We start from the raw sequence: 22,691 nt of genomic DNA on the forward strand, positions 1-22,691 counted from the left end.
GAAAACATGGAGAGTGGCTGGGTGTGGGGCTTACACCTGTAACCCTAGCACTTTGGGAGCTGAGGTAAGAAGATCACTTAAGCTCAGGAGTTCAAGACCTGCCTGGGCAACATAGTGAGACCTTGTCTGCACAAAAAATTTAGAAATTAGCCGGGTGTGGTAGCGTATGCCTATAGTCCCAGCTACTTGGATGGCTGAGGTGGGAGGATCACTTAACCCTGGGAGGTCGAGGCTGCAGTGAGCTATGATTATACCACTATATTCCAGCCTGGGCAACAGAGCAAGACCTCATCTTAAATAAATAAATAAATGGAAAAGTCCCTGGAGAAAGTGATGCGTAGACTGGGTTTTGAAGTAGTAGAAGTCAGCTGGATGAAGAAGAGGAGAAAGCATTTGAACAACACTCGTATTGACTCGTATTGACCTGGAGGCAGAAAAAGCACATCTACTTTGGGGAACCCCAAGCAGTGCATCAGGACTGCAGCAGAAGCGGAAGGCTGGAGAGGATGCTGAAGAAGCAGGCGGGAGGTTAATGATGCAAGACCAGGCTCTGGGAACACCGGCAGGAAGTATGGGCTTTATCCTGAAGGTGATGGGGAGCCAGTGAAGGAGGCAAGCCCAGGAGCAGGAGGATCAGACTTGGGTTTCAGATCTTCCAGCTGGTGAATAAACTGGAGGGAGGCCAGACTTGGGGCAGGGAGATGAGTTTTGAGAAATTTCTGGAAATTTAGATGATGAAAGTCCAAATCCAAGAGATGCAAGGTTTCATCAGAGTGGGCGAGGGCGAGCAGCACCCCCATGGAATAGTGAATAGACAGGGTACGTTCTTGTTTTTGTTTTGTTTTGTTTTGTTTGTTTGGAGATGGAGTCTCACTCTGTCACCAAGCTGGAATGCAGTGATGCGATCTTGGCTCACTGCAACCTCCTCCCGGGTTCAAGCGATTCTCCTGCCTCAGCCTCCCAAGTAGCTGTAGCTGGGACTATAGGCACGCACCTTCATGGCCAGCTAATTTTTGTATTTTGAGTAGAGATGGGGTTTCACCATGTTGGCCAGGATGGTCTCAATCTCTTCACCTTGTGATCCACCTGCCTGGGCCTCCCAAAGTGCTGGGATTACAGGCGTGAGCCACCGCGCCTGGCCCAGGGCATGTTCTTATTTGTGTGTGCAGTGTGGCCCCAACCTCCCACCCTTCCACAGCTGGGAAGAGGAAGCATGGGCCAGGCATGCGGATGAGTGATTTCTACATGTCACCTAATCCTCTCAGTAACTGTCTGAACACATGGGATCGGCCTCACAGATCGGGAATCAGGGATTCTGGAACTGCCTGACTCAGCAATGAGCAGGGCAGTGTTTTCTCCTTAATGCCCTAAGGATTTTTGAATCCGCTTCACTTGCATCTCTATGAGTCCCTAGCTAACTCCTTACTTCACTGGTTAAATATAGCATCCATTATCTTTGACTCACCTCATTGCCAGAAAGGTGGTACATCCTGGCTTCCTGGAGCAGCGGGAAGACCTCTGGACACTGCCTGATGAGAGGATCTGCTTCTACCATCTCCACAAAGTACCAGGGGTCCAGAAGCGGTAAGCGCACATTCTCAAGGACGTAGGGGAGTAAGCAGAGTCGTTCTGATGGCTTGTGCCGGACCCAGCTCATCACAGTCTCAAACACCTGAGCCTCCTCAGTCACGTAAAGGTCGTCACTTTTCAAGATGTGGTGCAGAGTGTCCACGGGTAGGTCAAGGAACTCCTCAGAGTTCAGAATCTGCACAAAGTTTTGAACAATGTAACTCTGAACCTGCTGCTTTAGAGTGTCCAACGAGTGTGTATCAGCCAGCCTCAGTATTCCAACACAGTTTTCTGGGTTCAAGGCTTCAGTGAGGAAGCTGGCACAGGCATCCACCATCCGCAGGAACTGATGGAACAGAAAGGGTGGAAAGGAGGCCAGAAAATGATGAGTTCACAAGAGGTTTATCAGTGAGTTGTGTGTAGTAGCCAAAAACCGGAAACAACATTTGTCCAACAGTACTGAAATACATGTAATACATTCATACAGTTGACAGCTCTATAGATACTTAAACACATGTTGTAAACACATATTAAACAAAATGGAAAATGTTTATAATGTATTGAGTTTTAAAATCCATTCATTGGATCTGATTAAGCCTCTACATTTAATCAGCAATTTATGGGAAATAAGGGGAAAGAGGAACCTGCTAAATGATACCATGGGAACACAATCAGCAAAATCCAGACTGGAAAACTCGACAGAACAACTTGTTCAGTTTCTTCAACAAAAACATTACAAGGGGAAAAAAGAGAGAGGAGAAGGAGAACCTAAAAATAAAAAGAGATTTAAGACACATCAACCAATTGCAAAGTACAGATTTTATTTGGATTCCTGATTTAAACTATATATATATATATATATATATATATATATATATATATATATATATTTTAAAGTTGGAGAAATGTATACAATGACTATTTGGTGATAATGCAAAAATTATTCATTTTAGGTGCAATAATGGTTTCATGTTTATGTTTAAGAAGAATCCTTATTTTTTAGAGATATAACAGAAATATTTGCAGATAAGATGAGAAAAACACTTTGCAAATCGTATGTACATGAGGATTCTATTTTTATAAAGAAAGCATATACAGAATAAAGTCACAGAAAAAGGACTAAAGGATATAGGTTATCGGGTATCTTAAGGCAAATTATTCTGCAGTAGCAAACAACCCCCACGTCTCAGGGGCTTATGACAATAAATGCTTCTCTCTCACATGTAATACATTCACACAGTCGACAGTGCCAAAGACACTTAAAAAACGTGGCAGGAGAATATTAAATGAAATGGAAAATGTTTATAATGTATTGAGTTTTTAAATCTGTTCGTTGGATCTGATTAAGACTCTACATTTAATCAGCAATTTATGGGAAATACAAAGGAAAGAGGAACCTGCTAAATGACGCCATGGGAACACGATCAGCAAAATCCAGACTGGAAAACACCACATATGTTCTTCCCAGGGCTCCTCATTCCAGGGCTCAGGAATGTGGAAAGGCCCTTACCTGAGGTATGCTGATCTCATGACAGAAGGGGAAAAAAGATGGCAGAACCACACAAAGGTTTTTAAAACTTCTGCTCAGATGGGGCGCATGCTACATTCATTTATGCAAAACCATCCAGAGTAAGTCACATGGCAAAATTTGTCATCAAGGGAACCACAGTTCTCCCAGAGAAACAGGTATCATGGGATAGACAGGGAATATACTATACAGATAACAGAAGGTACAGATAACAAAAGGTAATAAGACTATGAGAATTTTTCTAGTTTCGTGTATTTATATATTTTATTTATATATTCTAAGATGAATGAGTACCACTTTTGTCATTAAAAATTAATTTATAAAATCATTGATTGGATGTCAGATCCTATTTTTAAGTTATCAGCATTCTCATAAAAATTCAAGTCCCGGCCGGGCACGGTGGCTCACGCCTGTAAACCCAGCACTTTGGAAGGCCCAGGTGGGCGGATCACGAGGACAAGAGATCGAGACCATGCTGGCCAACACAGTGAAACCCCGTCTCTACTAAAAATACAAAAAAATTAGCCGGGCATGGTGGCATGCACCTGTGGTCCCAGCTACTCGGGAGGCTGAGGAGGAAGAATCACTTGAACCCAGGAGGTGGAGGTTGCAGTGAGCCAAGACTGTGTCACTGCACTCCAGCCTGGTGACAGAGCAAGAATCCATCTCAAAAAAAAAAAAAAAATTCAAGTCCCTTATGCTTGTACAGCACTTTACAGATGACAGAGCGCTGTTATATGCATTGTATTTTTTAATATCCATTTTACAGATGAGGTGTCTCCAACGCATTGGTTCATTCTTCTTTGCTCTTCCCTGGAGCTTAGCTTTGAACAAGTTCAGCCTCCTAGCTCCCTTCCCTGCCGACTGGACTCCTTATAGGGTCACGTTCGTGATGTACATGGATTGATCGATTAATGGGAGGACAGGAAAAGGGAGGCTAAGGCGGCACGACCTTAGCCTGGTGGGGGAGGCCTTCTGAAGGCAGGTTCTGGTGAGAGTAGGGATGGCACAGACCTGACTGCGGAGGGATGGCAGGAGCTGGGGGAGTGGGGCTATGGAGCCTGAAGGTTGAGGGTGGGCAGGACTGGTTCTAAGAGCGGACCAAGGTGACCCAGGCTCTGGACTTTACTCCAGAGCATGCCAGCAAACACATCCCTGACTTTCTGGATCAATCTCTATTGCAAAATATTTTCTGTGTCAGACCACATAGAATTGACAGTTTAAAAAGCATTTCTTGGGCTGGGTGCAGTGGCTCATGCCTGTAATCCCAACTCTTTGGGAGGCCAAGGCAGGCAGATCACCTGAGGTCAGAAGTTCGAGACCAGCCTGACCAACATGGAGAAACCTGTCTCTATGAAAAATACAAAAAATTAGCTGGGTGTGGTGGCAGGTGCCTGAAATCTCAGCTACTTGGGAGGCTGAGGCAGGAAAATTGCTTGAATCTGGGAGGTGGAAGTTGCGGTGAGCCAAGATTGCGCCAGTCCACTCCAGCCTGGGTGACAAGAGCAAAACTCCATCTCAAAAATAAGTAGGTAAATAATAAAAGCATTTCTTTGAGGGTCGACGCAAAGTTGGAGAAGGACTGAATTCTGCCTCAGGGCCCGTGTCTGCTGGCCTCCACCGCTGGCAGCTCTGTTCTTCGCATGAGCAACCATGGAAACGGTTGAGACTGAGGCTGCTAACACCTGCTTGGTCGTTAGCAGATTTTTCAGTTCAAAGAGTAAAAACATGCAACCAAGACCAAGCCCCTTGAGCCCTCTGAACCGGACGCCAGAGCCCTCTCTGGCCCTGTTCACAGAGACATCTATGCGAGCTGAAAGGAAACTCACTTCAATGGTAGCCCCCAGTGCGAAATACTACGACCATCATGCCAGCGTTTGCATGAGGGAAAAACTACATAGATATTTCCAGGTACTTCGACTATCTCTGGGAGCCCGCACAAGACCTGATAACAGTGATTGCCTCTGTTGGTGATGAAATGATTATTACTCATTTTAGGTGCAATAATGGTTTTACGTTTGTGTTTAAGAAGAATCCTTATCTTTTAGACACATAACTGAAATATTTGTGGATAAAATGAGAAAAGCACTTCACAAATCATATGCACATTATGATCCTATTTTTATAAATAATAGAATAAAGTCACAGAGGCCAGGCACAGTGGCTCACACCTGTAATTCCCATCCAATTTTCTCATTTATAGAGAGAATACCAGAAGGTAACATACAAAATGCTAGCAGTTATAAAGTTTTTAATTGTTTGAGTTTATTGTATGACCAAGTTTACTATACTGAGCATGAACATTGTAAACTCAGGGAAAAATATGTAAAATAAACACTTTATTGTGATTTTAAAGGACACAATGAAAAAAATGAAAGGTGAAAACGAAGAGAACACTAACTGTAGGCCAGCTCGACACTCTAAGAGTTACTCGATTCTCACCGCAACACCGTGAAAGAGGAACTTCTTATCATCCCTGAGGAAGCCAGAGCCACAGAACTAATCTCCTCAGAGGCTTACAGTTAATCAAAGATAGAACTAAAGTTTGAACCAGTCATCTCTGATTCCAAAAACGCATGTTTTTTATATTATTTTTCAAGCTGCTTCAGGCCAAATAATGTATGTGGCGGGCAAAGGTTTGCCAGATGCCAAATGTCATTTGCACAAGTCACTGGGCAGCTCAGATGACCTGATCTGCCCCGACACAGAAAGGACCAGCCAGTTCCTAGTCCTGCTTGATGGCTATTGATGAGCAAAGAAGGAAACCACCGAGGAGAATCCAACCAAGTACTGAAGCGCGCGTTTGTCAGAAGCACTGACACAAATTCGTCTCTTCCCTCCACCTGTCAACTCACCCCTCCAGCCACCTGTGTATGGACCAAATGTGGATCAAGCATGTGTATTTTTTTTATTTTACTTCATGTTCTGGAATACACGTGCAGGCAGAGCGTGCAGGTTTGTTACCTAGGTATACATGTGCCATGGTGGTCTGCTGCACCTATCAACCCACCATTTAGATTTTAAGTCCCGCAGGCATTAGGCATTTGTCCTAATGCTCTCCCTCCCCTTGCCCCCACCCCTGGACAGGCCCCGGTGTGTGATGTTCCCCTCCCTGTGTCCATGAGTTCTCATGGCTCAACTCCCACTTATGAGTGAGAACATGCGGTGTTTGGTTTTCTGTTCCTGGGTTAGTTTGCTGAGAATGATGGTTTCCAGCTTCACCATGTCCCTGCAAAGGACATGAACTCATTCATTTTATGGCTGCAAGCATCTATTAATATTATGTAGGCAGCTTCCAACCAGTGCTGGGAGTACAGAGGTGAGCAGAGCCAAAGTGCCTGTGCTCACTGAAGCCGGCAGACGAGTGGAGGCAGCAGACGCTAACCAAGTGATACAACACAGAGTGCGACAACAGCGGAGACAAAGGCTCCGCACCCAGGCAGGGACGCCACCACCTGAAACCAGGGGCAGTCCCACTGCCACCCTCCATCTCCCACAGTCTGGCTGTCAGTCCTCACCGGGACTCTCCCGGACAGAACCCCAGCTACGTTCACACCCGTCTCCTGGCCTTCTCCAAGGAGTGCATTCCGGTACTCCTGCCGTCCCTCCGCCTGGCTGCCTTTCCCCATCATCACCATCTGTTATAATCCTGTACCCCTCACCCAGACAAGTCCGACTCCAGAACCCAACTTTTAAAGGAAAGACTCAGGGTCGCCCACCTCATTTTCAACAGAGAAATCCGCATGCAAGTTTACCTCAAGAAAGAGAACGTGAATCTTACAGCCGTGACTCTATTCACATAGAGCTGTTTCTCTCTTTATTTTTTAAAATTTTGTTGTTGTTGTTGTTGTTGTTGTTTTGAGACGGACTCTCTCTCTTCTTGCCCAGGCTGGAGTGCAGTGGCACGATCTCAGCTCGTTGCAACCTCTGCCTCCCAGGTTCAAGTGATTCTCCTGCCTCAGCCTCCCGAGTAGCTGGGATTACAGGCACCCGCTACCATACCCAGCAATTTTTTTTTTTTTTTTGTATTTTTAGTAGAGACGGGATATCATCATGTTGGCCAGGATGGTCTCGAACTCCTGATCTCAAGTGATCCACCTGCCTTGGCCTCCCAAAGTGCTGGGATTACAGGTATGAGCCACTGCGCCCAGGCAGGGCTATTTTCTTGATTCAGAGTTATTACATCTGGGATCAATGGATGGATCCAGAGAGTCTGTCAACCCCTACAATAATATGTGAACATCTGCACATGTGGCATTTTTTTGGGAATTTAGTTGGCAGGGGCTGGTGAGTTATTCCCTGGTATCCATCCACCTGAGGACAAAAACCAACACAAGAGGGGAGAGCCAGAGAGGAAGGGAGCCAGGGTCCTGATGAGTCTGCAGTTGGAACCCCACCTCTGCATAAACTGCTGGGTCAGTAATTGCTTAAGGGCTGAGCACAATGGCTTAGCCCTGGAATCCCAGCACTTTGGGAGGCCAAGGTAGGAGAACTGACTGAGCCCAGGATTTAAGACCAGCCTGAGCAACACAGTAAGGCCTTATCTTCACAAAAACATAAAAATTAGCCTGGCATGCAATGCATGCCTGTAGCCCCGGCTACATGGGAAGCCGAGGAGGGGGGATCGCTTGAGCCTGGGAGTTCAAGGTTGCAGTGAGCTATGATCATACCACTGTACTCTAGCCTGGGTGTTGGAGCAAGACTCTGTCTCTAAAAAATTAAAATACAATAAAAAGGAAAAGGAAGAATTGTAGAGAAATCCTACCTATTCGTGAAGTTAATTCCTAAAAGCTATCTCTTCCTTGATGGCTTCTCCTAGTGATTCTAACATGGAATCCCTCTCCTCTGTGCTCCATGGGGACCTCATTTGCCCCATCTTGGAGCACCCAGAGCTTTTCTGTCTTGTACTATGGTCAGCTGAGACAAGCATCTCAAAGCAGCTTCTAGGTCATATTTGTGTATTTATTTCTAGCAGCATCTAGCACAGAGCCTGGCAAAAGAAGAGACAGAGGAAGGACCTGTGTATCACCTACCCAGGTACCAACATCTGTGCTAGACACGTTCCCATTCATGATTTCACCTAACTAATTTTATTTTTAACAAGTCTATTTTATTTAACAGGTAAAAAAGGGGAGGTGTTAGAATTGGCATCTGTAGAGAAGCACGAATAAAGAATGTAAAGAGCCGTGCACATTCACCCTGGTAGGAGGTGGTACGGGCGATGCTCCAGTCAGCATCCCACCGCCTTTGTAACTTGCTGCATTGTTGAGCTAACAAAATGCCAGGGGGTCTGAAGAGGCTTTATGAGGACAAGGGTAGGTGGGGGATCTCCAAGTTGCCAAAATTCTCCCAAAATATATTTTAATAAACACTTTTGAGTGTGAGGGGTGTCGGGCAACATCACATGATCCCAACCAATGGCTGGGAAATTGTTGATGTGCATGGCAATTGTGGGAACCAGAAGTGATTTCTTTTCCTTTAAGATGGAGTGTCACCGTGTCGCCAGGCTGGAGTGCAGTGGTGCAATCTTGGCTCACTGCAACCTCCGACTCCCTGGTTCAAGCGATTTTCCTGCCTCAGCCTCCCAAGTAGCTGGGATCACAGACGTGTGCCACCACGCCCAGCTAATTTTTATATTTTTAGTAGAGACGAGATTTCACCATGTTGGCCAGAATGGTCTCAATCTCTGACCTCGTGGTCTGCCTGCCTCGGCCTCCTATAGTGCTGGGATTACAGACTATGCTTTTGCTTTTTCATATTCAAGTTTGTTCAAAACTAAGTTTTCTGTCTCGGCCTGTCCCGATGACAAACGAACTTGTTAGTTAGAGCTGAGATGACAGATAATGGCGAAAGACAGCCAAATTCCTGTTTGGGGGGACATGTGAGCAAAAGGTTGCAGCCAGGCACCTGACTCTCAAACAGGGAGGCTAAAAATACAACCAAAGAAAACACTTGAGAAGCATCTGCCTCCAAGAGAACGCACTGCCTGCTTCCCACCTCCACTGCCCTCGTCTGCTTCTCCTTGATGTTCTCCAAAATCTGAGGTCCTAGGGGACTTCACCCATGTGACTCCACGTCTCCCGCAAGGCACCTTCAAATCTACTTCAGAATCACTGAAATCCTATTTTAGTTTACATCAGCGATTCCATGGATCATGGCGTCCAAGTGGCCTTGGAGTTACTGCAAAGGTTCTATAAGGACATTGATATTCTTACCTTCAGCTCTGACAGATCAGCATGTTTGAAGGGCAAATTGATGAGATGAATAAAATTTAAATTTATTTCAAAGTGTTTCTGAATTCATTGTAATTTTTTTTTTTTTTTTGAGACAGAATCTTGCTCTGTCACTCAGGCTGGAGTGCACGCTGTGATCTTGGCTCACTGCAACCTCCACCTCCTGGGTTAAGCAATTCTCGTGCCTCAGCCTCCCAAGTAGCTGGGCCTACAGACTCGCACCACCGTGCCCAGCTAATTTTTCTGTAATATTTTTAGTAGAAACAGGGTTTTGCCATATTGGCTAGGCTGGTCTTGAACTCCTGGCCTCAAGGGATCCACCTGCCTTGGCCTCCCAAAGTGCTGGGATTATAGGTGTGAGCCACTGTACCTGGCCAATTGTAAATTTTTTGTCAACACTTTTCTTCTCAGGCAATAGATACTAAAAGTAAAGCTCCTCTCCTGTGAGGTCTGTCTCGGTGTTTAAAAGGGGTCTTCATGCTAAGAAATTGTGAATTGCCATTGATCCCAATCTTCCCTCCTTATCTCTCTTCCCCTCTCCCAGTGGACGCTCTAGTCTCAATCCTGTGGCAGCGTGCCCCACGACCCCCAGGAGGGACATCCTCTGCTCCCTCCTTTCAGTCCTTGCTCTAGATTTGGCTGAGAAATCTTCTGGTTCCTGGAAGCCTCATGGAGTGGGAAGAAAAGGGAGGAATAAGACCTGCAAAAGACCTGTCAGTAAGGCAGGGCAGGTGTGGGGGCTGAGGCAACTGTGGAAGTGGACTGACCTCAGAAGTGGAATCAGAGGGAAAAGACCCGCACTGTGGCCAGCGTAGTCAAGATTCAAGCAGTAAACATCCCAAGTTTCCAGAGGCGACCGATGGTGGTGGCCCCAGCAGCCTGGCAGAACACAACGGGCCACACGTATCGGCCACATATTCAAGGGGCAGGTGGCATGGCTGGGGCACAGTGATTCAGCCCAGCGACAAGGTAAAGACCAGCGAGAAACACCATTGTAAAGACGAGATGGAATGATTGTGTCTGGGACATGGTTGATGCTCAGGGTGTGGGGTATGTGTGTGGAGGGCACAGGGGCAGGCATGGAAGTGGAAGCCAAGTGCTGAGAAGCAAGCCCGTGAATGCGGGCGGCCGTGGGTGCGGAAGGCTGAAACAAGACTACTGCCAGGTTCTCTCTGCCTGGAATACTTTTCTCCCCACCCTACTGCCACCCATTCTATGACGTCCAATTCAATGTCCCCTCCTTTCTGCCTTGGGCTCTACTTGGTTTGTCCAGTGGGCTGGAGGCTCATTGGGAATCTTTCAGGGATAGTGGAGGGCAGTGGGTAGATGGAGTTGGAGGTTCTGGGTTTTCTTGCAGAACCCCACCCATAGCTCCACCACATGATGAGCTGAATTCCACCCCACCCCCACCCCCACCCCGTCTCTCTCTCAGCCAATTTTCTCCTTTGGAAGTGCTGAGAACCTAAAACCCACCTTGCAGGCTGATTGTGAGGGTATTACCTGGCCTGCTCACCCACAGAGTCATCGTCAACATCAAATGGGATGTGGAGGAGACAGAGTTGCTATATAAATGTGACCTGTACTCCACATCTGTAATCTTTATTTTCTCCTCACAGCTTCTCACAAATCACCTTGCACTTAGAACATGCTTAGTAATTTGTGGTTGTTAAGGAGCAGTTAAAGTCAGAATCCGGTAGCAATATGGGTTTTCATTATGATTAAAATCCCGCACCCCACTTCCTGTACTTTATAAGCTATATGCAGCAACTGAGCACAGGCTTACTCAGAAGAGGGTGAGAGCGTGGACGAAAGATCACTCTTGGCTTCTGAGTCTCTAAATAGGCTTTCAGAACTTACACTAGAAAAGAGTTTTGAAAGAAATACCAGTTAGTGGCAAGAACCTAGCCCTTTCAGCCTCAAAAGCCAGAATTCTCAAGAGTCTAGGCAGAAAGTTTGTACTGAAACAGGAGATGTGGAAGAATGGATGATAATGCAAAAGCCAGCTTTTCCCACCCTGGAGGCAAGGACTGGGTTTCTTAGTGTTCCCTGGAAGGAGACCAAGTAATTTCTCTTGCAGTGCCTCACTGTAACCTCCACCTCCCGGGTTCAAGCGATTCTCCTGCCTCAGCCTCCCGAGTAGCTGGGATTACAGGTGCGCACCACCAGTAGATCCAAGATGGCTGAGTAGGAGCAGCTCAGGATTGCAGCTCCCAGCAAGAACACGGAGGGTGAGTGGTCGCCGATTGCCCACAGAACAGGAGAGTCCCTGGGCAGAGGAGCGCCATGGGTCTCCAACACGGCTGTTTCAGCCGGCACGGCAGGTCTCTGCACAAAAAAAACTCACATGGGTCCGGGCACCGTTTCAGCTGGTGACTGGACCACCTGGGAGACAGAGTCGCCCATTCACCTGAAAAAAAGGGGACTGAAATAGGGAGCCAGGCCAGGAGATTCCGGCAGAAAAGCGCCTCCAGCACAGCTGTTTCAGCTAGCGCAGTGGGTCTCCGCACAAAATCTCACACAAATCCGGGTGCCTTTTCAACTGGCAACTGGAACGTCTGGGAGACAAAGTCCCCCATTCAACTGAAAAAAAGGGGAGTGAAACAGGGAGCCAGGCCAGGAGATTCCGGGCGGAAAAAGCGCCACGAGCCCCAGCGCAATCCAGGCACCATTTCAACTGGTGACTGGAATGCCTGGAAGACAGAGTCACCCGTTCAACTGAAATAAAAGGGGTCTAAGGCAGAGAGCCAGATGATCAGGCACTGCCGGTCCCACCCCCACAAAGAGCAGCAATCTGAAACGCGTAGGATTGAGAGTTTCACAGCAAGCACAGCTGAACACGGGGCTGTCCAGCACTGTGGGGGAGGGGTGTCCGCCATTATCGAGGCAGTCCACCACTACCCAGGTAGTCCGCCATTGCTGAGGCAGCCTGCCATTACAGAGGCAGCCCGCCATTGCAGAGGCCGTCCATCATTATAGAGAGAGGCCACCATTATGGAGGTGGGCCACCATTACCAAGGTGGTTCTAACTATACCCCTATAAACAGGACTGCAGGGAAGTCACACGGCAGCTGGGCAAAGCCCACAGCAGCTCAGCAAAGCCTCTGCAGGCAGACAGTGACTAGGCTGCCTCCTCACTGGGCAGTGCAGCCCTGAAAAAAGGCAGCAGCATGACAGAAACATAAATAAAGCCCTACCTTTCCGGGACAGAGCACCTGGGAAAAAAAAGACTTATGAGTTCTGCTGCAGCAGACTTAAACGTACCTGCCCAGCAGCTCTGAATGAAACAAGGGAGCTCACAGCTCAGCACTTGAGCTCCTATAAAGGACAGACTGTCTCCTCAAGCAGCTCCCCAACCCCCATATATCCAAAGAGTCACCTCATAAAGGAGAGCTCAGACTGACATCTGGCAGGTATCCTTCTGGGACAAAGATAGCAGAAGAAGAAACTGGCAGGAACCCTTACTGTTCTGCAGCTGCTGCAGGTGTGCCCCAGGCAAGCAGGGTCTGGAACAGACCTCAGCAGTCCTACAGCAGAGGGGCCTGACAGTTAGGAGGAAAACTAAGAAACAGAAAGAAATAACTTCATCATCAACAAACAGGACGTCCACTCACAGGTGCACACCACCACACTTGTCTAATTTTTTGTATGTTTAGTAGAGACAGGGTTTCATCATGTTGGCCAGGCTGGTCTGGAACTCCTGACCTCAGGTGACCCACCTGCCTCACCCTCCCAAAGTTCAGGGATTACAGGTATGAGCCACAGCGCCCTGCCTCATGAGTTTTTAATAATAAAAAAGAAAGTAACACACATGGCAAATTTCTTAAACAAACATGGCAGTGCCCTGATTAAGTAATCATTCTCCTTTAAGATGGAGAAATTTGCCCAAGTCCTTCCAGTCATTGTCCAGGTCAGTAGTTTGGGGCTGGCTTGCTTATCTACGATGCAGAAGCCAGATGGTCTGGTTAAGGAACAGGAGGATCTTGGCTTCTCTAGAATTGACAGTCATAAGGAAACTGAGTACAATTGCTTCAGAGAGAAACTTACTAAATTTTGCCTAGAAAGTAAAGATATTTGGTTTTTTTCTGAGGCGAGGGACTACCAGAATAGGGAAATTAACAATAAATAAAGCTTGCCCTGCCTCTGTGCTGTGTCTATCCTCTCCCAATTTTCTGATTAAAACCAACATCTCTGTGGAAGTTCATCACTTGGGAGAAAATAAATGAAAAATGGGGCAGGGCGTCAGGGGAGTGGAGAAAAACAATAAAAATACTTGATGCTAACAGATTCTGAGCATATTAAAGTTGGATTGGCACAGTGGCTCACGCCTGTAATCCCAACACTTTTAGGAGGCTGAGGCACTTTGGGGGGCCCAGGTAGGCCGATCACTTGAGGTCAGGAGCTCGAGAACAGCCTGGCCAATTTGGTGAAAACCCATCTCTAGTGAAAATAAAAAATCAGCTGGGCTTGGTGGCATGTGCCTGTAGTCCCGGCCACTTGGGAGGCTGGGGCAGGAGAATTCCTTGAACCTGGGAGGCAGAGGTTGCAGTGAGCCAAGATCATGCCATTGCACTCCAGCCTGGGCATTGCAGTAAGACTGTCTCAAAAAAAAAATTAATGTTGTAAACATAACAAGACAAAATGAAATTATAAGTGAATAAGGATATGATTCAGCAATGGGGAAAGCTAAAATTCACATTGAAGACAAAAGTCTTCCAGAAAATGATCAATAGCTATGACTAAATACTAGTTTTCAACTTTTGTACATTAATAAAGCTATATTTTAAAATGATGGGTCAAGTGACTAGGAGGAAAATATCTGCAACATACATTACAAAAGATTATAGTCTTTACTATTTAAAAAGTTTTTCTAGCTCTTTTGAAATGTCACCCAAAACTGAAAGGGGAACGAAAAACAGAAACATAAACACCACCCTCGATAAAACCAAAAGACCTCAGTAACCCCAGACCACAGAAGATGAAGGCTGGCACGTGACTTTGCTGAGAGGAGGGAGGTCGGATCAAGTGCCTAAAGAGGAAGGGGTTTGCCTCTCACAGACTAAAATCATGGGAATAGTGAAGTCTCAAGGAAGCAGGAAGGCAATGGCAGGTGGGGCTGGTGGCAGGGGGTTGGTTTAAGAAGTTCAACCTCCTGTCCTCCTCCCACCTCTAGCAGTCCAACAATCCCACTCCCAAGCTCTTTGGAGAAGATGGATTATTCTTTGGAGAAGGCAGCAGAAAAGGTTCTAGACTCAGGGACACCAAAAACGGAGGAAGACACCTGTGACATCATACTGATAAGGGGTTAGGTAAAGATTCGCACCCACACTCACACACCCAGTCCAGGATACAATGCAGCTGCCTTATTATCCCCACGCAAGAAACTGAAGATCCTTATCTGGAGAAACTGAACAACCTAGGGAAAAAATCCAATCAACACGGACTTCTGGGAATCCTCCCCTACAAAAAAACTGGCAAGCTACCCAACAGCCCTGCTAAAATCCCCCAGTTCTCTAGCCTCTCACCCTAGTCCCTGTGCACCAAGCATCAAACTCCATCTTAAACATAATTCCACAGCCAAGGATCAAATAATCAAAAAGGTATTTGAAGAAACTTACTGTAATGGGTTGAATGGTGACCCCGCAAAAGATACGTCCATGTCATAGTCCTGAGAATCTCTGAATATTAGCTTCGATGGCAAAAGAGTAGATATTACTTGCTATGGCGCAAGATGTGATTAAGGTAAGAAGTTTGAGAGGAGGAGCTGACCCAGGATGATCTGGATGGGCCCTGCATGTCATCACACATGCCTTTATAAAATCACACGGAGGAGAAGACCTGCAGACAAGGAGGAGGGAATGTGGCTACAAATGCAGGAATCTGAGTGGTGCAGCCACAAGCAAAGGAATGCGAGCAGACACCAGAAACAGGACAAGGCAAAGAAAAGCTTCTTCCCCAGAGCCTCTAGCAGGAGTGCAGGCCTGATGATGCCTTGATTGTGAGCGTCTGGTCTCAAGAACTCTGAATGAATAAGCCTGTGTTGTTTGAAGCCACCCACTTTGCGCTGATTTGTTACAGCAACCTCAGGAAACTGATCCATGCTCTGAGTTGGAAGTTGGCGACCTAAGCAAACAAACAGAATAAATAAATGCAAAAGGAAGAGTGAGAGCAGACAGAAACTTCAAATATAATATCCTCAAAGAGAATAAAATAAGAAGCAAGAGTAGGAGTCTAATAACAGACTCTTAGAAGGTAAGGCTATGGTGGCAGAAATGAACAATTCACAGAAAAGTTTAAAGACAAAGTTGAGGAAATCACCTAGAAAATAAAACAGAAAAGCCAGAGAGGTCAATAGGAGACAGATGACACAAAAAAATAAAAATAAGTCCAGAAGGTTCACCACCTAACTAATAATAGCTCCAGAAGAGATAATAAAGAGTAAAATGAAGGAATCAGAGATAATACAAGAAAATTTCCCAGAATTGAAAGACATGAGTCTCCAAATTGCAATAACCTATGGTGTCGAACACCATGAATGGGGAAAGACCACGACTATTGTAAGTGCCTTGCAGAAATGCATCAATGGACATTTTAAAAGATTATAATACAGTACAGGTGGAAATAAACAGGTTAAAAACCAAGTATCCAATAGGAACCCATTCTTATAAGATATGCAACAGATAACATGAAGCAATGCCTTCAAAATGCCCAAAGAAAAAGATTTTCAACCTTACATTTTATTTATTTATTTATATGAGACAGTTTTGCTCCTGTTGCCCAGCATGGACTGCAATGGCATGATCTCAGCTCGCTACAGACTCTGCCTCCAGGGTTCAACTGATTCTCCTGTCTCAGCCTCCTGAATAGCTGGGATTACAGGCGCCTGCCACCACGTCCGGCTAATTTTTGTATTTTTAGTAGAGACAGGGTTTCACCATGTTGGCCAGGCTGATCAAACTCCTGACCTCAGATGATCTGCCCACCTCAGCCTCCCAAAGTGCTTAAATTTCATACTCAAATCAACCTTAAATTTTATACTCAAACTATCAATCAAGTATAAAGGTAGAAAAAAAGACATTTTTAGACATAAAAGTCTCCACAAATTCATCTCCCACATACTCTTTAATGGTAAGCTGTTAAAGGTTGTGATTTACTAAAATTAAGGAACGTACAAGAAAGAAGACATGGTGACTTAGTTTAGGCTGCTATGACTGATTACCACTGACTAACAGGATAATAAATGATGGAAATCTATTTCTCACAGTTCTGGAAGCTGGAGGTCCAGGGTGCCAGAACGGTCAGGTTCTGGTGAGGGGCATCTTCCAGGCTGCAGGCTGTCAACTTTTTGCTGTATTCTCACATGGCAGAAGAAGACTACAGAGATCACCCGGGCCTCTTTTATAGGGGCAATAATCCTATTAACCAAGGCTCCATGCTCTTGACCTAATTACCTCCCAAAGGCCTCATCTCCTAGTACCAACACATTCAGAGTTAGGATTCTAGTGTGAATTTTAGGGGAACACAGATATACAGTCCATTGCACATGGGATCCAGGAACAGAAAATTTACATACAAAATAGGTAAAAGGAACTGCCAGGATAACAGCAAAGGAAAGAGCCAGGGAGACAGCTGGCAGCGGGCCTGGAGGGCAGCCAGTTCAGAGAGAGGAGGACAAAGGGGAGTCAGTTATCTAAAATCGCGGCATCAAGAGACAGCAGTGTACACAAGTCATTCAGAACTACAGAAGTAAATAAAAGAAATACCGAACACAAGTGAAATTCATTGCCCCAGAAGAGCGAACTGGAAGAGGGCATGGGAACAAAGATTGTTTTAAAGCTTTTAGCTATAGTTGACTTTTTAAGTTTGTATTAGTCTCCTAGGACTGTCATTAATGAATTAACATAAGCTTGGCAACTATGGCCTTCTTTCTGTGTCTCTGTGTCAAATCTCCCCTCCTTTCTTTTATAAGGACACCACTCACTGGACTCAGGACTCACCCTAAATCCAATAGGCACTCATCTCAAGGTCCTTAACTCAGTTACATCTGCAAAGCCCCTATTTCCAAATAAGGTCACACTCACCGCAATCAGGGTTGGGACGTGGATGTACCTTTCTAGAGGACACAGTCCAACCCACTACAAAGCTATATATATGAACTACTTTGAATATTTGTACTTATTTATTTAGCATGTACATTTTAAAAGTTTTTAGCATCTATTTCCAAGGTGACTTCCAGAGAGAGATTTCCATGTATACTTCTACCAGCAATGAATGGAAGTCTCTATTTTCCTTCACCTTTGCAAACACTGCACATTATATTGTACACACTTTTGGCCAAAATAATACACAAATGTTATTTTATTGTTGACTCAATGTGCCTTTTGGATTACTAATGACGTTTGGCACTTAAAAATATATTTATGTACCATTTGCTCTTCCTCCTCTGTAAAGTACCTGTTCATGTCCTTAATTCATTTTATTTCTATTAGGACATTTATCTCATCCATATAAAATAAAAGGAAAAAGATGTTATGAAAACATTGTTTTAAATAGTCAAGTAAATGAAAACAACCTAAACTTTCAGCCACAGAAACTGATTCACTAAATTATTATATTATTTAATTCCATTAAGCTATTATGTCATTACGGAAATGTGTCATTACGGAAATGTTTCATTACAGAAATGCATCTAGCATGAGAAGTGATTACAATGTAGGTAAAATAAATGGATTAAAAACAGTGTATCCAGGCTGGGTGGGTGGCTCACTCCTGTAATTCCAGCACTTTGGGAGGTCAAGGCAGGTGGAACACCTGAGGTCAGGAGTTCGAGACCAGCTTGGCCAACATGGTGAAACCCCATCTCTACTAAAAATACAAAAATTAGCCGGGCATGGTGGCACACACCTGGAATCCCAGCTACTCGGGAGGCTGAACCAGGAGAATTGTTTGAACCCGGGAGGCAGAGGGGTGCTGTGGGCTAAGATTGCACCATTGCACTCCAGGCTGGGCACAAGAGAGAAACTTTGTCTCAAAACGAAACAACAAAACAAAAAAACAGTGTATCTAATGGGACACTTTTCCTAAAGGATATGTAATAGGCAATATTATAAACATTTATATAGCATTTATCATATACCAAGCATTGTTTAAACATTCCATAATTATTACAACAATTCTGTGTAATGGGCTCTATTTTAATCCTTGTTTACCAAAAAGGAAACTGGAGCACAAAGAAATTATGAAACTTTTGCAAAGTTCACCATGAGTGGTGGAGCTGGGGTTTAAATCTAAGCAGGCGGAGCCCAAAGCTGTGTCATTAACCACCCTCCCAGCTGCCTCTGTCTGTGTCAGTGCACAGGAGAGAACCCGTAAGTGTATACACCAAGGGAGCTGCTGTATTATCTATGGATAGGAAGGAACTGTAGGTAATTTTTACGTCTTTTTACTTGTATGGGTTTCTAATTTTTCTGTAGTAAGTTTATAATGCTATTCCAATTAAAAACACTAAAAACTGGATTTTGAAAACCAAAGCCCTTTTCCTTAGCTTATTGTATAAGACTTGCTTTCAGCTAGTGGGAAAATCTAGAGACTTGGCTACTAGTCCCAGCTCTGTTACTCAAGGCATGTGGATAAATGTTGAATAAAATCTGTATTCACTGAGCATTTACTTTGGTGTTAAAACCTTAAGTAAAGCAGTAAGTGCGATTACTATCATTATTGTCAGTGCTACTTCTTCTCTTTTAACAAGTTAGCAACCCTCTCTGGGCCCCAGTAAAGATTAGCATGAAAATATCAATGGCAGCTGTGGCTTCACTAAACAATGGTGAATGGGGTGATTCCGCTCCAGTTATGAGCCTTTTTCAGGGAGGCAGTTAAGAGTGGGGATATTTGCCTTTTCTAGAAAGTTTAGGAGGAAAAAAAAAACCCATACCCTCTGACATGAAAAGGATTTCCCTGAAGTTAGACTGTTGGAGTAGTGGCAGTCTAAGGAGGGGACGAGAGGATGCTGCCGACATGAACGTGCTGAGTGAGTCCCTTCTTCACATAATAAGGAAGGTTTTCCTGCCAGTCAATGAGGCTGAGGGTGTAAGCAGGTGAGGACAGAGAAAAGACAGTGTGTCGGTATGTGGGTGTTTATAGAGATACTTGCTCTGTATCTTTAAGATGTCCTGGCAGAAATTAAGCCCATGAAATTGACTAAAATTGCAGCAACCCCTCACTCAGAATGCATCAGAGCTTGTTCGCAGTGATTTTCCTTCCTCTGTCCACTCTTCCTTCTTTGCCAGACTTCATAAATCCTGCCCTGACTCCAGCCTCAACAAACCTAACCCCATGGCCAATGGTCTTAGACCCTGGACCCCTCATTCCCTACCTTTCCAGACTGACTTTCCACTCCGTTCAACTCCCAAACCTGTTGATGACCCAAGTGGACACTACCTCCCCAAATCCCAAACCATGGACCAGATCTGATGTGTGCCCTGGTCTCTGGGAATGACCTGGCCTATCCCTGGACCCTGATTTGCATAAGTCCCAACATCCAGGCAATGCAACAATCTCTGTCTTCATCCAGTGGAATCAGGTTCAGTGGTGTAATCTCAGACCTAAACCAAGATGGTAACTTGGGGTGGGATCCCCGTGATGACTGCGGGTGCAACTGACATAATGTATGGGTCTTTTATGAAGCCATATCTAATTATTATATCAGATTGGAGCAAACATTGCTGAATGGAAGCAATACACGTGATTGTAAAATAAACCTTAATCCTATGGGTCTCTCCCTCACCTTCTATGACACCCTTATTTCTCAATGACCTTCATTCATAGCCACCACCAAATGCTGGCCACGCAAGGTCCTGCCTCCCCCAGGACCTCGATCCTGCTGCCCAGGAGGCTGCACGGTGTGGCGGCCAGGATGTGGACCCTGCACTCAGCAAGCCCAGGGTTCATGTCACAGCTTTGCCAATTCTTCTCTATGAGCCTTCCTTTCTCCACTTGTAAAATGGGGAAAATAATCACCTCCCCAGATTGTGCTGTGAATCAGAAGTTGTGTGTGGAAGTGCTGGCTGCAGCCACCTGCCCCAGTTAAGCTTCTGCACATTGTAGTCATTGGTTTTAGAGTCAGGGCCCTAGCACAGGTTCTGGGCACCATGCTCCCCTGGCTTCATCTTACTGAGGAGTCAGTGCCCCATCTCACCACCTCTCAGGAAATGTCCAAATGAGCATCTTCTAGCTTTCAAGTAAGCACAAGCCCAGCTAGCAGGTGCGTGTGTGTGGGGTGTGTGTGTGTGTGTGTGTGTGTGTGTGTGTGTCCCTGTCCCAGGCACAGGCCTGGCTTCTGGAGAACCACTGCGTTCACCTGCTTCACAGAAGAGCACTGAGCCAGTTTGTTGACACACCTGGAAGAGGTTAGCAGCCTCCAGGACCCGCTGGACGTTCTGCTTGGTGATCAGCGCCTTGCTGGTGTACGTGTAGTCCAGGAGAGTGTGCATGGTCTCAGCATCAACCCCCTTAATAATGATCCTCTTCTCATACTTTTCCTTTAAATCATTGCAGAACATGGCCCTGGAAGAGAAATGTGTGAATGTGAATCCTACCAGAACCCAAGGTTCCAGGCCTGAAGAGATCCCATTTCAGATTCCTCGACCCTCAGAGAACAGGGAGTTTCCCAAGGTCAGGTCCTGGGCCAGTGGCTCTCTGCTCCCCAGCAGCCCCTACACGTCAGACATTCCATCAGAACTCACCAAGCTGAACAGAATTCCATGCCCGACTGTGATCCCCGAAGTCAGTCCCAGATCTATTTTATTGGCTTTTATTGGCCCAAAGCGCAGGTGATTCATGTGAGGGCATTGTAGGATCCCCAGGCTTCATCTTTTCTTCCTCCCCCAGCGCCCAAACAGGGCTTCTGACTCCCACAGTAGCTGTCTGCTGGCCTGGAGCCTGGCCGTAGCTGAGGCCCCAATACCTGCCAGAAGTGCAAGTGGCCCTGCAGCTGCCTCTCACCTGACGCTGAACCTCATGTCCGCGGTTCCCAGATGCATGTGCGAGCCCTGAATTCCCTCATTCCAGGACTCCATCTCACCTCTGGATTCTGCCTTTCCTGCTCCCTCCCCAGGACTGGACTTCCAGATGCTTAGCCTCCATCGTGGAAGCAGGGAAACAGGGTGTAGTTTCTATTACAGCATCTGATGGACCAGGATTCGAACACCAGCTCCACCAACCCCAGAGTTGGACAGGTTATTTAATCTCCATGACCTTCAGTTCTCTTATCTGGAATGGGGATTTTAATAGCTATTTTTTAAGTTTATTGTAAGGAGTAGGACCCAAAGGACTATAAATCATTCTTCCATAAAGACACATGCACGCGTATGTTCATTGCAGCACTATTCACAATAGCAAAGACATAGAATCAACCCAAATGTCCACTGGTGGTAGACTGGATAAAGAAAACACCATGGTGGTACATAAACACCATGGAATACTATGCAGCCATAAAAAAGAACAAGATCATTCCTTTGCAAGGATATGGAAGGAGCTCGGGGCCGTTATCCTTAGCAAACTAACCCAAGAGCAGAAAACCAAGTACCTTGTGTTCTCACTTATAAGTAGGAGCCAAATGATGAGCACAAGTGGACGCATAGAGGGGAACAGGACACACTGAGTCCTATCGGAGGGTGGAGGGTGGGAGGAGGTAGAGGATCAGGAAAAATAATGAGTATAGGCTTAATACCTGGGTGATGAAATAATCTGTACAACTCCCCATGACCTAAGTTTACCTTTATAGCAAACCTGCATATATATCCTGAACTTAAAACCAAAGTTAAAAAAAGAGAGATAGAGAGATTTTTTTTTTTTAACCCCACACCAGGCTCAGATGTAAATTTATCATACTTCTTCGACTTTGACATTTAAACTGTTGGCCCTTCCCAGGGAATGAGTGAGCAATTTTATTTATTTTTGAAGTGTATGTAGGCCAGGCATGGTGGCTCATGCCTGTAATCCCAGCACTTTGGGAGGCCGAGGCGGGCGGATCACCAGGTCAGGAGTCTGAGACCAGCCTGATCAACAAGGTGAAACCCTGTCTCTACTAAAAACACAAAAATTAGCTGGGCATGGTGGCACATGCCTGTAATACCGGCTACTCGAGAGGCTAAGGCAGGAGAATCGCTTGAACCCAGGAGGCAGGGGCTGCAATGAGCTGAGATCATGCCACTGCACTCCAGTCTGGGCGACAGTGTGAGAGTCCATGTCAGAAAAAAACGTTGCTAAAGTGTATATAACCTAACCATGCTCTGAAAAGATTTCTGGAATTCTGGAAACCTGAATGGCACCCAAAAGACAGCAAGAATGCATGAATTAAAAGTAGG

At 45.6% G+C, this 22,691-nt stretch overlaps 1 protein-coding gene and 1 long non-coding RNA gene across 4 annotated transcripts in view; one reads left to right on the forward strand and one right to left on the reverse strand.

The window, feature by feature from the left end:
- Window positions 1-22,691, forward strand: part of LOC108311061 — a 130,521-nt gene that overhangs the window by 37,558 nt on the left and 70,272 nt on the right. The window lies entirely within an intron of this gene.
- KLHL6 (kelch like family member 6) overlaps window positions 1-22,691 on the reverse strand; it is a 65,045-nt gene that overhangs the window by 17,067 nt on the left and 25,287 nt on the right. The window contains exons 2-3 of the mRNA XM_017538298.2: window positions 20,724-20,889; window positions 1,466-1,915 (exon numbers count right to left, since the gene is read on the reverse strand). Coding sequence (XP_017393787.1) covers window positions 1,466-1,915; window positions 20,724-20,889 — 616 coding nt within the window. The remainder of the gene's footprint in view (window positions 1-1,465; window positions 1,916-20,723; window positions 20,890-22,691) is intronic.

This window comes from Cebus imitator, unplaced genomic scaffold (genome assembly GCF_001604975.1).
Source record: "Cebus imitator isolate Cc_AM_T3 unplaced genomic scaffold, Cebus_imitator-1.0 Scaffold111, whole genome shotgun sequence".
Classification (NCBI taxonomy): domain Eukaryota; kingdom Metazoa; phylum Chordata; class Mammalia; order Primates; family Cebidae; genus Cebus; species Cebus imitator.